The sequence below is a fragment of the Cyprinodon tularosa genome, unplaced genomic scaffold, assembly GCF_016077235.1.
Source record: "Cyprinodon tularosa strain WSP-4 unplaced genomic scaffold, ASM1607723v1 ctg92, whole genome shotgun sequence".
NCBI lineage: Eukaryota > Metazoa > Chordata > Actinopteri > Cyprinodontiformes > Cyprinodontidae > Cyprinodon > Cyprinodon tularosa.
In genome coordinates this window covers 270,769-285,645 of record NW_024039696.1, presented here as the reverse complement: position 1 = coordinate 285,645, position 14,877 = coordinate 270,769, and the positions used below count along the sequence as shown (strand labels likewise).

The following is a 14,877-nucleotide window of genomic DNA, read 5'->3' as shown; positions in this document are numbered from 1 at the left end:
ACGCCCCTTTGGGAGGTCCCACCTTCTAGTCTTGTATGGGCAAAGGTTTCTCGATTCGTTGATTTGCTCACTTGAATACTTTATATTTTTTTCCCTCCACCTTCATATTCTCCAGCACACACAGCTGTCCATTCATCCGCTGGGATCTTAACCGCAGAAACAGCAGCTGATAATAATAATAATAATAAGGTCAGTGTAAAGTTTCCCAAACATACAGATCATATGGTGCCTTATTTAAGGGGTATTTCTTCAGAAAACCGTTTGTTTACATTAACATTTTTATTTATTATATAAAAAACAGCCGAATCATATTACTTTTATGATTCTATAATATAATAGTCACTCATCTAATCTTTATTTACTGAGCAATTTTATGCAAACGAGTGTTTTCCAACTGGAAATGATACAAATTACATTAGAAATAGAGAAAATATTAGGTAAAAAATTGGGGTGGGGGAGTGGGTAAGTATAAAGTAAAACAAAAAAACTAATATTAAACAGAATTTGCAAATAGAAATAATTGTAGAAGATCTACATTTTATTTTGTTCTATAGCAGGGGCGGAGCTAGATGGGGAGCCATGGCCACCCTTAGCCAATCATTGGCCAGCCCTACCATTGTTTCCCCCCCCTAATAATCAAGTGGAATATTCCAAACATTTTAATTGGCCATATATTACTTACACTTTTTTCATATATTCATAATTACTTGATAACAAAAACACTGTGGTTAATTATGCACATCAATATAGTAACATTAAAGATGGTAAGTAAAGAATTCCTGCTCTTTTCAGAATTAGATTTTGTGTTTTATGGGGTAAAGAGGTTCTGGTCCTGAGGTTCTGGTGCTTATCCATTATTGGCCACCCCTCAGTATACATTGGTTATTGCCTGGCCACCCTTATAAAAATTTTTGGCTATGCCTCTGTTCTATAGATACTTTGATTATAATGTGATTGGCCGTGATAACGTTTTAAATATTTGAAGTATTTTAAATGAAGGTTTTAATGGGTTTACTGTTCCAAGGTTTATTGAAAAAACAGACATTATAAACCTTTATGCATTTTTATCATTCGAAAATGATATTGATCATTGTTTTGCTGGTTCCCCAGATGGGTGATGTGTCTGCAGAAGCTGTCACCCTGGATTTGTTGAGAGAAGCCAGGGAGAGGGTGAGGAGCAGCCCGCTGGGTGTCATAAACACCCCCATGATCCCCTGGTGTCAGACCACGCTGCCTTTGAACGTCAGCTGCAGCGTCCACATCAAAATGGAAAACATGCAGAGAACCGGTCAGTGGGAGCTGATGTTTGATCTAAACCCATATGTCTGACCCCACTCATGACTCCCGTTTCTGGGCGACAGGGTCCTTTAAAATCAGAGGAGTGGCCAATCAGTTCTCCAGGAGACCGAGGAGAGGATGTTTTGTGACTTTGTCTGCAGGGAACTATGGGAAGTCTTTTGCGTACGCCTCAAAGCACTACGGGTCAAAGGGAAAGGTGGTTATGCCAGAAACAGCCCCAGAGTCCAGGGCCACCTTAATCCAGGTCAGACTGAAAAACATGCCTCAGAAAGGGAAATCTGAATAAAGCCAGTGTTGTTGGATTATTTCATTTTAGTTGTGAAATTATTCTTATCCTCAGAGTTTTGGGGTGGAAGTGGAGCGAGTTCCCACTTCGTCGCTGATGAGTGTGGTGAACCGTTGTGTTCAGGAGAACAACATGACCTTACTGCACCCCTACGATGACCTGGATCTGATAGCCGGACACGCCAGGTACTCGATTTATAGAAAAGCTTTTCAAATTTATGCAACCCACTTTTAAGTTTATTACATTTTGTCAAGAAATTTCAATGTAGACCAACACAGAGTAGCACATCAAAGTGAAATAGAGGGAAACAGAAACCTGTTTTTGTAGGATTTTTTTTTTAACCAGGAAAAATCTGAAAAGTGTGGCGTGCATTTTCCTCTAGATTACCCTCCTTTCATTCTATCAGCTCTGATCATCCTTACCTTTCCTTCAGGGGAGCGTAGAGGACTGAGGGCACGGGTATATCACCGTTTTATATATATAGTTTTTTTTTACTTTTAAAAACCCAGAAACCTATGTTCTCCTCCATTTTCACAACTATGGACTACCTTGTTTTGATCGATTGCATGAAATCACACAAAAAAGATGCACTGAATTTTGCAGCTTCCTAATAAGGGATTTGATTTTTGTCCCAATTATCATGCATGTGCAGCCTGGGCTTGGAGGTGCTGGAGGTGGTCCCGGAGCCGGATGTGGTGGTGGTCTGCTGTGGTGGGGGTGGGCTGCTATCCGGGGTTGCAGCTGCCATCAAGCTGTCAGGGCTCAATAAAACACGGATCTATGGTGTTGAACCAGAAGGAGGTAAAGTTAGGCTTCAAATATGTGTAGAAATAGATCATCGGGACAGAGTTTAAATTTCACAGAATGTGTTTTTGTGTTTAACAACCAGCTTGCACGATGTACCAAAGCTTTATTGAGAAGAAGCCAGTGTGGATGGATGCAAAGAGCATCGCCTCGGGGCTTGCACCTCCTTCTGCAGGTTTGTCCTTTTTTCTTCGGATTATATCTATGCTAACAGGTAGCTACTGATTATAAACATTTTCTTAAATTAGTCTTTTTCTGGTTTAGTCATTAAACCAGCAAACTTCAGGTCTTTTTAATTGTATATTGTTTTATATTAAACCTAATAAAAGTGTGAAGCATTCTCAGTTAAACCCCTTTGAAATGGTAGCACAAAATAAAATCCATTAGATGACTATGAAACCAGGGAAAATACTACATTTAAATTTGCTTTAAAAATACAAACATGAATTGAGTTTAATAGCAGAAATAATATTCAGTCCAAGCAGCAGGGTTCTAACATGGATGGATAAGGAGGAAAGATTGGAAGAAAAGGAGGAAGGACAGACACAAGAAAAGCAAAATAAGGAAGAAAACAACAAAGAAAAAGACACAAGATAAAAAAAAATAATTGAAGAGAGAATGTATGACAAGAACGGACACTGAAGGTAAAAAGGGAAGGAATTAAAACGAGATAAAAGGAAGGACTGAGGGAGGATAAAATGTGGGAGACAAGGGTGACAAAAAGGAAGTAAAAAAACAAACAGTAAAAAGACAAATCAAAGGTATGAAAGAGGATTTATCTCAGAAATGAAGTGTCCAGATTAATCTTAAGACTTAATTGATGGATGGCATTCTTGCACTTATGGTTCCCCAGACAAAAAAATAAAAAATCCATACACTCTGGCCGTGGTGGGGCTTGCAAACCATTAGCCAATCTAGACATTTGCCTGCTGTTGAAAGTGGACCGGCAACCTATTTGTCAAAAATTTTGCATACAAAAATCTGAGGAAGAAGAAAGGATATAAACCCAATGGGATAGTGAATTTAACTAGAAATTAGGGATGCAGTAAGATTACAATCTGGCCCTATATCAATATTAAAACTGTTATTATAACCAATGGGCTTTATGCACAGCTCCACTACTTCCTGAATTTAAGGTAGCTCCTTTGTTTCCTGTCTTTCATTACTGGACGAACTGATTAATCCAGGTGTGTCTGGCCAGTTACTTAGGTCATACACACTTGGAATAATCAGTGCATCCAATCATGAAAGACAGGAAACTATTACTGGTTTTAATTGATGTCCTATATTAGAGTCCAGCTAAAATAAAACTTTAGAGCCACAGCTCTTCCATGAGCTTTTTATAAAATGAAAAATCTGTTTTTCTTTGAAAACATCTACTGTAGGAAAGTTGTTTGCATTTTAAAAGACCAATCATTAAATTTCTACTGTAAGGTCTGAATAAAGAAAAACTGAACTTTAAAAGGATGTATATTTTATCTTCTATAAAATATATTTTTAGACAATTATGTATATATATTAAAATAAAAAAAAAGGATAATTTCAGGTATTTTTACCATCAGCATGGCTGGGAATTCAATCCCTCATTCCAAGAGCAAAAAACAGCTGAAAAATGAATTTTTCTATTTTGTATATAAAATTATTAGTTGTCTCGCTTTTATTTTTAAAGTTATCAAAAGCAGATGCGTAAGGTCTGTGGAGCCGCATGTTGCAGACCCGTCATATAGGATATATTTCCTTACCTTTTGGACACTTATATGACCAAACATATAACACATGATGGATCCCCAAAACTCAGAAACTACATGGAAGCGAATTTCACACTGCAAAAAATGTAAATCTAAATAAGTCACTTTTTCTTCGAATAATGCATTATTTCTTGAATTGAGGAGGTAAATGAGACACTTTGCCAATGGAACAAGACAATACATTTGAAATACGAAAAATCAATTGCATTGTCTTATTTCCAGTGCATATTATCCAATTATCTTATTTGAAGTGTAAAAATATATTCCATTGGCAAACTGTCTTATTTACCTCCTCAAATTAAGGGTAAATACACTTGATTTAAGAAATTTTTACTTAATTTCAGAACGTTTTTGCAGTGCATCTGTTAATATCAGCCTAGCTTTACTTATTGGGCCAATAATTAAAAATAAAAAATTATTAAAAACTTTTGCAGATGCAAATATTACTGCTAATATATTGTGTATCCCTGCTGGAAATGCAAATATTTTAATACTTCTAATTTTCTTTTTCAGACTTGGAAAATGCTAGAGGGTTTTAATCCAGAATATTTAAATGTAAATCCCCTTATTGTCCCACAATGGGGAAATTCACTCTCTGCATTTTAACCCATCCCTTTGGGAGATGCTCAGGAATGCAGAGTGAAGGCTGAGCACAAGCGCACTGCTCTGACTCACTGGGATTAACGTGCAGCAGTGACCAAATAGTGGCTCTCCTTTCCTTTCCAGGCAGGCTACCTTTTGAGCTGTGTCGGCTCTACGTGGAACAGATCATCCTGGTGAGCGATGAGGAAATCAAGGCAGCGGTTTCCACGCTCTTCAGAGCCGGGCTGGTGGTGGAGCCGGCAGGTTCAGCTGCCTTTGCAGCTCTGGTCAACAACAAGGTCCCCGACCTGGAGGGGAAGAAGGTGGTCTGCATACTCAGCGGAGGGAACGTGGGGAAAGACGAACTGGCCAACTTTCCAGACTGAACAAACTCAAAAGATTTTCTACACATTAAATCAAGACAAAAATTTTATTTCCTGATATCTCAGCTCTTTCACACAGTAGAAACTCATTTTTTTCTAGTAGTTTCTTTTTCTCTTTCTGGATCCAAAATAAATCCAATTAAGCATCTAAATAAATCTGATAAGTTTACTGCCTCCTACTGTCCAACGGATTTTAATCTGTTCGAAATGAGACGTAAAAAGGAGCAAATGAAGACGTGCTGTCGTAGAAAATCTATTTATATTTGAATTTCCCCAAAAACAGCTTTAAGATCATAAAAGAAACCCAACAACTAAATAAAAACAGATTTAAACTGACTAAAAAGTCACAGAATTTCCTGAATCCAGGAACTTTGGAGGTGTTCAACATAATTCCACAGAGTATTGAAAACAGGGAACTATTCCTTCTTTTTTCTCGTTTGTAATGAAAGCAGAAAGATGTTCGTTTGAGCAGCAGCGTCTTTGGCTACAGGACATCCTTAACGGCCATCCTGCATACGATAGCGTCTAACAGGCTGCCGCAGGTTTCCTCCTGAGGTGTGACTTTGTATAGCTGTAAGGAGACAGAAAGGAAAACAAAGATAAAGGATAATATGACTTAAAATATGCTCAAAAATAAAGCCATCTTACTGTATCTGCTGATGAGTTCTTTTTGCCAGCATCTCACTAAAAGCATGATATTTTGGCCTCTGCACACTTCTGTAGGACAACTGGAAAACATTCAGCTCATACTTTTGCATAGTCCTGATTCATTTTGATTCAATTAAAAAATATATAAAGGTCATTCTCTGGTAAAGGTCCATGCCTGATAAAAAAAAAAAACGTTTTGTACACCCTTAACAGACCTAAATGTCAGATTTATTTCAGGCTCTAAAAGATTAATTTGATTATGCGTGAACACATGAAGAGAGCTATGAGGTCGGCCTATACAAGAAGCCTGACATCTTCATTACAACAGGAGGCTAGAAACAAATGGTGGAAAACCAGCTGAACTCTCCTCAGGGATTGCTACAAGGCTCTAGAACAGGAGACACCCTGTGCTACTCTAAACTCTACTGAAAGTATGACAATAATACAAATGTCTTCATTTTTTCTCTGTGGATGGGAATGGTCAGTTTTTTTTTTTTTTACTTTTGAATCAAATCAATGTCCGTAAATGGATAATCCCTCCACCATGATGAAATAATTGCTTTAAAGTCATTATTAAAAGCTCCAAATAAATATTTAGTATTTATCAAGGAGCATTGGTAGAGCAATCAAACTATCTGCAGGGATGACACTTTAGGCTCAGCCATCAAATGATTTTCATATGCTTCAATGGAAGTGTTTCAACTTGACCTCTAATCCCTATAGACAATACACTTATTAGGGGGATTATATCCTCATTTTTAAAGTGTGGAAAAGGATTAAGGCCAGAAAAAAAGGCTACTGAATTCTGACTATAATCTCAGAGTTCTGACTTCATTTTCAGTATTCAGTATTAATCCCAGAATGCTGACTTTAATCTCGTCAGTCTCAGATTTCTGACGTCAGTCTCAAAATTCAGACTTTAATCTCAGCATTCTGACTTTAATCTCAGAGTTCTGACATCAGTCTCAGAAAGCTGACTTCATTCTCAGAATTCTGACTTCATTCTGAAAATCCGACTTTAATTTCAGATTTCTGACGTCAGTCTCAGAAAGCTGACCGCATTCTCAGCATTCTGACTTAAATTTAAAAATTCTGACATCAGTCTCAAAATTCTGACGTCATTCTCGAAATTCTGATGTCAGTCTCAGAATTCAGACTTTAATCTGAGAATTCTGACTTCATTCTCAGAATTCTGACTTAATTCTGAAAATTCTGACTTTAATCTCAGAATGCCAACATCAGTCTCAGAAAGCTGACGTCGATCTCAGAAAGCTGACCGCATTCTCAGAATTCTGACTTAAATAAAAAAATTCTGACGTCATTCACGAAATTCTGATGTCAGTCTCAGAACTGAGACTTTAATCTCAGAATTCTAACGTCCGCCTCAGCAATCTGACTTTAATCTCAGAGTTCTGACTTTAATCTCAGAGTTCTGACACCATTCTCAGAAAGCTGACCGCATTTTCAGAATTCTGACTTAAATTTAAAAATACTGTCAGTCTCAAAATTCTGACTTCATTCTCAGAATTCTGACTTCATTCTGAAAATTCCGACTTTAATCTCAAATTTCTGATGTCATTCCCAGAATTCTGACCTCAGTGTCAAAATTCCGACTTTATCTCAGAATTCTGATTTTAATCTCAGAATTCTGATTTAATCGCAGAATTCCCTTATATAAAGTTAAAATACTCTGAGAGTCAACGTTAGTCAGACTCCTGAGATCCGAGTTAGAATTACGATATTAGTCAGAAATCAAAAGCCTTTTTCATTTTACTGAGTGGCCTTTTTTTCTTCTTCAATGGTCTCCTCCATACTAAAGCACACAGAGATTCACATGCTGATACCTTTCTGATTTTTTCCAAGTCTGACAATGAGGAAACCTGGTCCACTGGAAGCTGCTGTCCATCCACCATGGCAGTGATGTTAGACACAGCCTGCGGCTCGTCTTTACTGTGAACCACCACCACCAGGACCGAGGTGTCTCTGTCTGCGATGCCAAATCTTTTGAAAGCCTCTGATATCTGCATCACCAGGAGTTAAAAAATCAGGTTAATGTGGTGGCAATACCAAGAGATTTTCGCACACAATATTTTGCTGCATTTTAACCATACTTACCTGGGATTTTACATGATTAAGCATAACAAAATGATATAAGAAAAAATATAAAGAGGAAAAACATATTATCCAAAAGTCACATCAAGTTGGGGCATTAATGTTTGCTTTGTGTGCTCTCATGTCGGTGAAACTAGCCCTGGATCTGCACCACCGCAATTTGATGGGTAAGATAACAAACTCCTTGTTACGAGAGCGCCAGGGGCTTGTGAAGAAAATGAAGCAGATTATTTACCCAGTCCACCATCACTTGAAAGTAAATAAAAAAATAAAAAAAGCCTAAAATACAGATTTCGCCAAACATAGCGCCACAACTGCACAACTATGTGCTGAGGCAGCGTGGCAGCCCAGGACCAGCAGCATGCCAGGTTCATTACCCTAACAGGGCAACAACAGCATATATGACCCATACAGTGCAAATAGAGGGACAACCTGGTGCACACAGGAAGTTAGCAGTAAAATCTGAATTCTAACAACTAGAGATGTCTGGATCGATCCTATTATCAACAATACCATGTAAAAAGATTACTCTATTTACTCTAAAAAAATTAGATGGTGGTTTAAGTATCACCATGCTCATGAACATTGTGAGTTTTTTTTTTAGCACAGTTAAATTTAAAAGGTGTGCTGCTGTCGGCTGAGAGCCAAAGCAGTGCTGTTGTTATGGCAACTATAAAAGCCTGGGATCAGTATTTATCTGATATCTATAATACTAATATTTGCCGTATCAAATGTCATTGAACTTCTCTTTATAAAAACTCAGGACACCCCTTTGCCTAACCGCCAACCAACTCATAATTCCCTGGTGCGGCTACTGTGCTGATGAGATGCTTTTTGACAGCTTTGACTAGGAATTTGCTTACAGCCGATGGGAAAAGGATCTTAAGAATCTGCTACCCATGTTGACATAAACTTCCTTTAAAATCTGCAGATGTTTGTGACATGATGATGATATGTATTAAGAGGATATTAAGACTTTAATAAGTACGCACCTTATTAGTGGGTGACAAATTGAAGATGATTTCTGAATTGAGACTTCTTGTCTTCATGCTTTCAATGGAATATAGATGAAAAGCTTTATTGGCTGCCACAAGGACTTGGAAAGGATCCACCAACTGCAAATCAAAAAAAAAAAAAGAGCTGCATTTTACATCTAAGTTGTCACTGCAGTATACATATAAAACCCTGCAATATTGGTGATTTTAAAAGTGAATAAAATGGAAAAATATTTTTCTAGGTAATCATAAAATAGGCTCACCATTGTTGGGTTGATCAGAGCTCCGTTGATTTTTCCCTCCACCGCTTTCTGCCTCAGTTCTGCAGCGTTTTTCACATCTTTAAAAAGCACCTGCGTCACCCTGGTGTCGGGGTAAAGCTCCAGTGATTGCGTAAGGTGCATGCTGAAAAATCATACAGGTGTAAGCACAGAGCATTTACCCCACAAAATGATCTCGCGTCGTCACGTTTGACACATGCAGGGGGAACAATAATACTGCAACACAGCTAGGAACAAAATATCCGTCTGCAGAAAACAGTATTTAATTATTTTTTAAATACACCGTAAAATTATATACTATTCATACTGTCATTTAATTATCCTGAGCCAGAATGGAATAGTCGTCTCCGAACTTGTTCTGTACAGATGATTCTTGAGCGCGTCCGCCATATTGTGAGTGGCGAGAAAGAAAATTAATTTAATTAAATCCGGGTGTCCATATATATATGGTACTAAAACTACTTATTTCTATCATTAACTCACAAAAGAATGCTAATGCAAATCTTAAAAAAAATGTTTTATGAATTTTGTAAGACAATAATTTTTAGGCTTTTAAATTTTTTTTCGTTAAACCGCTTCTCTGACGTCATCATGGGACATGCTTTAGAGCAGTCCGGCAAAATATGGTTAAACCATATCTATCTGCCTTTTTGTTGTTTCTTTCTTTAGATTACGCACTATATACCATAAAGTTAACACGAAATGAAAACATAAAACTCAAAAAGACTAGATTTATGTTTAAATCTAAAGCGGAAAAAGTTAGTAGCGTCCCATTTCAGGTGCAGATCGGGCAGAGACAAGTGATGAAACATAAAAGATTTTAAGGCATTTATTTAACCACGAAATACATTATTAACCTTTAAAACGTTATATTTTAGTACGTTTACTATTTTGAGGGAGGGAAAACTTAATTTAGGCATTTTTAACTAAATAAAATCGACGAAGAACCGGATGTATTTTTGGTTGCGCGTTCACAAATTAGCTGACTGCGCATGCGCAGAACCAAACGCAGAACGGCACTAACGTATCCGAGGAAGCTTTGGGAACTACTGAGTATGAAGCTGTTTCCACCCGAACTAAATTTCAAAGCGAACTTCCAGCTGTTGAAAAAAAAATCCTAACACCTTGGTTTCCTTTTTTATTGTGTACATTTTTGCCATTTCAGCTTTGATTTTGTATTGCGCAGCGGCTTTAATATTAGAACCTGGTCGCCATGCGCGATATGCATAAGGTTAACAGCTAGCATCGGACCAAACCGCCTGTTTTGTCGCGTTTCGTTGTGAAAAGGAAAGAAGAAACAACAAAACATGGAGAAATTTGAAGGCTACATGTTCACGGCTCTGTGCAGCACCAACTTCTTGGTGTCCTGCCTGCTTTTTTCCAGAGTGACTCGAGAGCAGAGGGAACCTTATATGGACGAGATCTTCCACGTCCCGCAGGCTCAGAGATACTGCGAGGGGAAATTCAACGAGGTAAGTAGGACTCCATTAGTGTGACGGATTAAGGTTAAAACCAGAGCTTTTGTTATCTGACCAGAGACATGTGACAGCTTGAAGAGGCTTTAATCTCACTAACAGACTGTTGAAAGCAAGTAAAACCTCTAAATGTAATGGGTGGATGCCTACAGCTTTGTCCAGATGTTACTGAAGGTTTTTTTTTTTTTTTTGTTTGCAGTGGGACCCCATGATCACAACCCTCCCTGGCCTTTACCTGGTCTCAGTGGGCATCATCAAGCCGATGGTGTGGCTCGCTGACCTGACAGGGGGTGTAGTGTGCTCCACGGCCATGCTGCGCTTCATCAACCTACTGTTTAATTGTGGGAACCTCTACCTGATCTACCTGTTGATCTCCAAGCTCCACCACAGGGAGAAGGTAAGGCTGGCTCCTGGGGTGAGGTTTGTTTTTTTTTTTCCTCTTTACTAACGCTGTTTTTTAATTCTCTTTCAGACCCGAACGACCACCAGGAGAGTCCTCTCAGCGCTGTCTCTCTCCACCTTCCCTGTGCTTTATTTTTTCAACTTCCTCTACTACACAGACGCCGGCTCCACCTTCTTCATCCTCTTCGCGTACCTCATGACGCTGTACGGCTGCCACAAAGCCTCTGCGCTGCTCGGCGTCTGCTCCGTGCTCTTCCGCCAGACCAATATCATCTGGGTGGCGTTCTGCGCCGGCACACTGGTGGCCACCAAGATGGACGAGGCCTGGAGGACGGAGCATTCGAAGAAGAGGGATGAGAAGTCTCCACCCTCACAGGTTCCTCTGTCGCTGAGTGGGGCTAAGAAAGTGACGGGATTCTTGCTGGAGTTCCTCACCTCGCCCGGACACGTCAAGGCGGTGCTGCAGGTGGCTTGGCCTTATGCTGTGGTGGGCGTGGCTTTCCTGGTGTTTGTGCTGTTGAACGACGGGATAGTGGTGGGCGACAGGACGAGCCACGAAGCCTGCCTTAACCTCCCCCAGCTCTTCTACTTCTTCTCCTTCTCCCTCTTCTTCTCCCTCCCTGTCTCGCTCTGCTACCACCGCGCCCTCCGCTTCCTCCATGCTCTGAGGAAGCAGCCGTTCTTCTTCCTCTTCGTCACCGCTGTTTCCCTGCTCCTCGTTTGGAAGTTTACATTTGTCCACAAGTACCTCCTGGCAGATAACCGTCACTTCCCCTTCTACGTGTGGAAGAAAGTCTTCCAGAGGCACGAGCTGGTTCGCTTTCTCCTCGTCCCGGCGTACGTTTTTGCCGGGTGGAACTTTCTAGACTCCTTTAAGTCCCGCTCCCTCTTCTGGACTCTGGCCTACCTGGCGTGCCTCCTGTGCGCCACGGTTCCCCAGAAGCTCCTGGAGTTTAGGTACTTCATCGTACCGTACCTGATGTACCGCCTCCACATGCCGCTCCCGTCTCTTCCGCGGCTGGTCGTGGAGTTCCTGCTGTACACCGCCATTAACGCCGCCACCATCTACATCTTTGTGGCGAAAACCTTCCACTGGCCAGACAGCACGGCCACACAGAGGTTCATGTGGTGAAGAGGCAGCATCTCCTCAGAGATCCAGTAGATTCAGCAGTAACGGGCATTAATAACTCTACAAAAATCTGTTAGTTTAACAGCAATCTGGGTTTAAGTGACTGAATACTGAGCCTGGATCCAAAAGAGCCGGCTGATACCAACAAAGACGACAGTCTGGAAGAGGATCTAACATTTGAAAAAACTCCTTCAGCTCTTCTTTGAGGTTCTTTACAGTTAAATCATTAATTTTCTTCATTCTGAAGAAGCAAAATATCCTGAGCAGTGTTGAAAGGGACAGAATTCAAACAGGAAAAATGAATGTATCACGTATAACGCTTTAAAGAATCAGAATTTGATGCAAGATAATCCAGTTTAGAGTTTTGAGATTATTATGGATTCTGAAATACAGCAAATCTAGATGGGTCCAGATGGCAGTACAGGGAAATATTATGGATTTTCAGGAAATAAAAGCAAAGTGTTGGTGAAGGTTCTCTGAATTACAAAGAGAGGATGAAGTTATCTACCATAGCAACCATCCATCAGCTGATGGGGAACCTTTTTGTACACAACAGATGGTATGAAGTCATTTCTGGTTCCTTCTGTTTACTGATTTCTAACTAAGAGTAACGTAGTGTTGTACATATCTAAAACTTACTGTGCACTGCAGGTGCAGCTGGCTCAACTACACTTGGCTTACAAGAAAGAAACATTCTGCCGCATGGATCCACGTTTGCATTGATGCTTCTTTTGTGATTATTTAGGTTTTATGCGGATTATTCTTCAACCAGGTTAATAATCTGAAATTAGAACCAAAACAAATGCAAATGGGGAAATAAAAGACATTGTTTCTGGGTGAATGAACTGAACGGGAGCTAAATGAAGAGACCAAAAAAATGCTTTTTGTTTTTGCCAAGTGAAGAACACTGACATTCCAGATTTACATTCCCAGGACTGTTAGCTGACATATGAAGGGTAGAAATGTTTCCTACACCTAAAGCCATGTAGATCCACTGGAGATAAAACCGAAAACCTGTCTTTGTGTGTTTAGTTGGTTTTATTGGTGAATCGTTGCATTCTGTGAGGTTTTTGTCCCTCATTTTGTGTACATGCAATTAATTTTGCAGCGTCTGACAATGTTATTTTCTATGTCTAGTCAGGTTAGCATCATAGATTAGTCCCTGGACGTCTACAGCAGCATGCAGAGGTCTTTATAAATCAACTGCTTGAAGATCAGCTTAGTGGTCTTCATCTTTTCCTTTGTTTTTTTTTATTTGCGGTTTGAGATCAGTGAAAGAGTGCTAAGACTCCTCAAGTTCTTGGTTTTCTAATTGGTGCAAACTCCTGGAAGGTGCTGCTTTCACTTGTTGATTCTAAAATTGTACACTTGATCTTTGATTTCTTTTAAACGTTTTCCTCACTGTATTGTGATCTTTCTGTGTCTCCTTGTGTGAAATTCTTGATACAGCTTTGAATAAAACGTTACAGCAAAACGAGATCTTTATTCCTAAAACGTGCCACATTATGTAGTTTCCTTAGGAATTAGCTTAACTTTTCCAGTGAGGGATATTTGTGTGCTTCATCCCTCTTTAAACTGTTTTATTTACTCTATAAGTTTAAAGACAAAAGTAAGCAGTGTCGATTTTAGAACAAATTTACAAGTTGGGGATTTTTTTTTTTTCATGGGGGCACAGAGGAGAAAAGCTGTTTGTTTAGCAAATTAAGTGAGTTACAAAGCCAAGGCTGCAGACCCTGATCTAACAAAAAAAAAAACTCTTTATACATCTTTAACTTAAAGCTGCAATTTCTAAGTAAATTCAATTGTAAAAACAGGATTTTGAATCGGTTATGGGTTCTTTAGTCGGGGAATATAATACATTAAGTTAGTGTTTGCCGGGAAAAACTGATTTAAAAACAGCTACCTATAAATATAAGTGTAGTTAATCTTCATTTGAGCAGGTATATAAATTCTCAAGGGAATGAGTATTTTCCCCTTAAAATAAGATAACTGGTTATTATGCACTTGACATAAAGTTTTTTTTATGCTAAACAGGAATCATCTTATTCTGATGGTAAATAATTTAACCTATCTGCTTAAATTAAGGGAAAATACATCTTTTTCAAGAAAATCTACATTTTTTCTGTGTGTGTTTTCGTAACATGGACTAGATTCATTTAAACAAGCCCCTGTTGGCCCCCCCTAAGATCTTTTTGCAGTGGAAGATGTGAAGGGATTCTGAACAAACCACTGGAATTTTCACCATTGAAAAGGGCAAATAAAAGGCTCATTCTCTTCATTTATTTTGCAGCTAAAAATAAAGCTTTTCTATTCCTTCTAATTCCTAATAATGATCTGGTTTTCTTAGAGAACCATGCTGCCATGTTGCAGATCAACCACAAGGAGACAGTCTTGTATAAATCTACATTCCCAACAGTAAAAAATCTACTTCATGGTTTATTTAGGGTCTTTTTTTTCTGTCATCCCCAGATTAAAGTTCAATTTCTAGAAGCTCAGCCAGCAGAAATTCAGCTTTTCTGTTTCCCCCTCTCACTGCTTCATTGATTTTTTATTTTTTTTTACTGCAGGGGAGGACAAAAGAACACGGCGGTCCTTCTCACTGCTGTGTTCTGGCATTTGGAGAACTACAGCTCCATGATAGCTTGGCCTCTCTAAGCATTATCTCTTCATTTCTGTTGATAGTGAACTGGTTAAATGGGGTAAATGTTACAGATTTGCATCAACAGGAAGCAG

General features: G+C 39.1%; 3 protein-coding genes across 5 annotated transcripts; 2 read left to right on the top strand and 1 right to left on the bottom strand.

Moving 5' to 3' along the window:
• The first annotated feature begins 9 nt into the window (after positions 1–9).
• On the top strand, positions 10–5,258 carry srr (serine racemase). 2 transcript variants are annotated; one of them, XM_038274557.1, is made up of 7 exons: positions 10–184; positions 1,109–1,288; positions 1,362–1,543; positions 1,640–1,770; positions 2,238–2,386; positions 2,475–2,564; positions 4,864–5,258. In XM_038274557.1, the coding sequence occupies exons 2-7, from the start codon at positions 1,111–1,113 to the stop codon at positions 5,103–5,105; spliced, it is 972 nt and encodes a 323-aa protein (XP_038130485.1). In that variant the 5' UTR covers positions 10–184; positions 1,109–1,110; the 3' UTR covers positions 5,106–5,258. The 2 variants fall into 2 exon arrangements, with proteins under 2 accessions (XP_038130485.1, XP_038130486.1); XM_038274558.1 differs by having other exon boundaries at positions 10–189; positions 1,111–1,288.
• tprkb (Tp53rk binding protein) lies at positions 5,131–9,542 on the bottom strand. Of its 2 annotated transcripts, XM_038274560.1 has the most exons (5): positions 9,446–9,542; positions 9,121–9,262; positions 8,855–8,977; positions 7,595–7,771; positions 5,131–5,673 (listed from the first exon to the last, which is right to left on the bottom strand). In XM_038274560.1, the coding sequence occupies exons 2-5, from the start codon at positions 9,259–9,261 to the stop codon at positions 5,587–5,589; spliced, it is 528 nt and encodes a 175-aa protein (XP_038130488.1). In that variant the 5' UTR covers position 9,262; positions 9,446–9,542; the 3' UTR covers positions 5,131–5,586. The 2 variants fall into 2 exon arrangements, with proteins under 2 accessions (XP_038130488.1, XP_038130487.1); XM_038274559.1 differs by lacking the exon at positions 9,446–9,542 and having other exon boundaries at positions 9,121–9,376.
• A 637-nt stretch (positions 9,543–10,179) lies between these two features.
• alg10 (ALG10 alpha-1,2-mannosyltransferase) lies at positions 10,180–13,621 on the top strand. The gene is made up of 3 exons (XM_038274544.1): positions 10,180–10,610; positions 10,813–11,010; positions 11,086–13,621. Exons 1-3 carry the CDS (start codon positions 10,446–10,448, stop codon positions 12,145–12,147), a joined length of 1,425 nt encoding a protein of 474 aa, XP_038130472.1. The 5' UTR covers positions 10,180–10,445; the 3' UTR covers positions 12,148–13,621.
• The last annotated feature ends 1,256 nt before the right edge of the window (positions 13,622–14,877 follow it).

Excerpts from the sequence above, each read along its gene's own strand:
- alg10 (XM_038274544.1), top strand. The coding sequence starts at position 10,446 with ATGGAGAAATTTGAAGGCTACATGTTCACGGCTCTGTGCAGCACCAAC. Across the intron at positions 10,611-10,812 it reads GCGAGGGGAAATTCAACGAG|TGGGACCCCATGATCACAAC; the intron begins GTAAGTAGGACT and ends TTTTGTTTGCAG. Across the intron at positions 11,011-11,085 it reads AGCTCCACCACAGGGAGAAG|ACCCGAACGACCACCAGGAG; the intron begins GTAAGGCTGGCT and ends ATTCTCTTTCAG.
- srr (XM_038274557.1), top strand. The coding sequence starts at position 1,111 with ATGGGTGATGTGTCTGCAGAAGCTGTCACCCTGGATTTGTTGAGAGAA. Across the intron at positions 1,289-1,361 it reads GGAAAACATGCAGAGAACCG|GGTCCTTTAAAATCAGAGGA; the intron begins GTCAGTGGGAGC and ends TCTGGGCGACAG. Across the intron at positions 1,771-2,237 it reads CTGATAGCCGGACACGCCAG|CCTGGGCTTGGAGGTGCTGG; the intron begins GTACTCGATTTA and ends ATGCATGTGCAG.
- tprkb (XM_038274560.1), bottom strand. The coding sequence starts at position 9,261 with ATGCACCTTACGCAATCACTGGAGCTTTACCCCGACACCAGGGTGACG. Across the intron at positions 7,772-8,854 it reads ATTTGTCACCCACTAATAAG|ATATCAGAGGCTTTCAAAAG; the intron begins GTGCGTACTTAT and ends CTGGTGATGCAG. Across the intron at positions 5,674-7,594 it reads ACTTGGAAAAAATCAGAAAG|CTATACAAAGTCACACCTCA; the intron begins GTATCAGCATGT and ends GTCTCCTTACAG.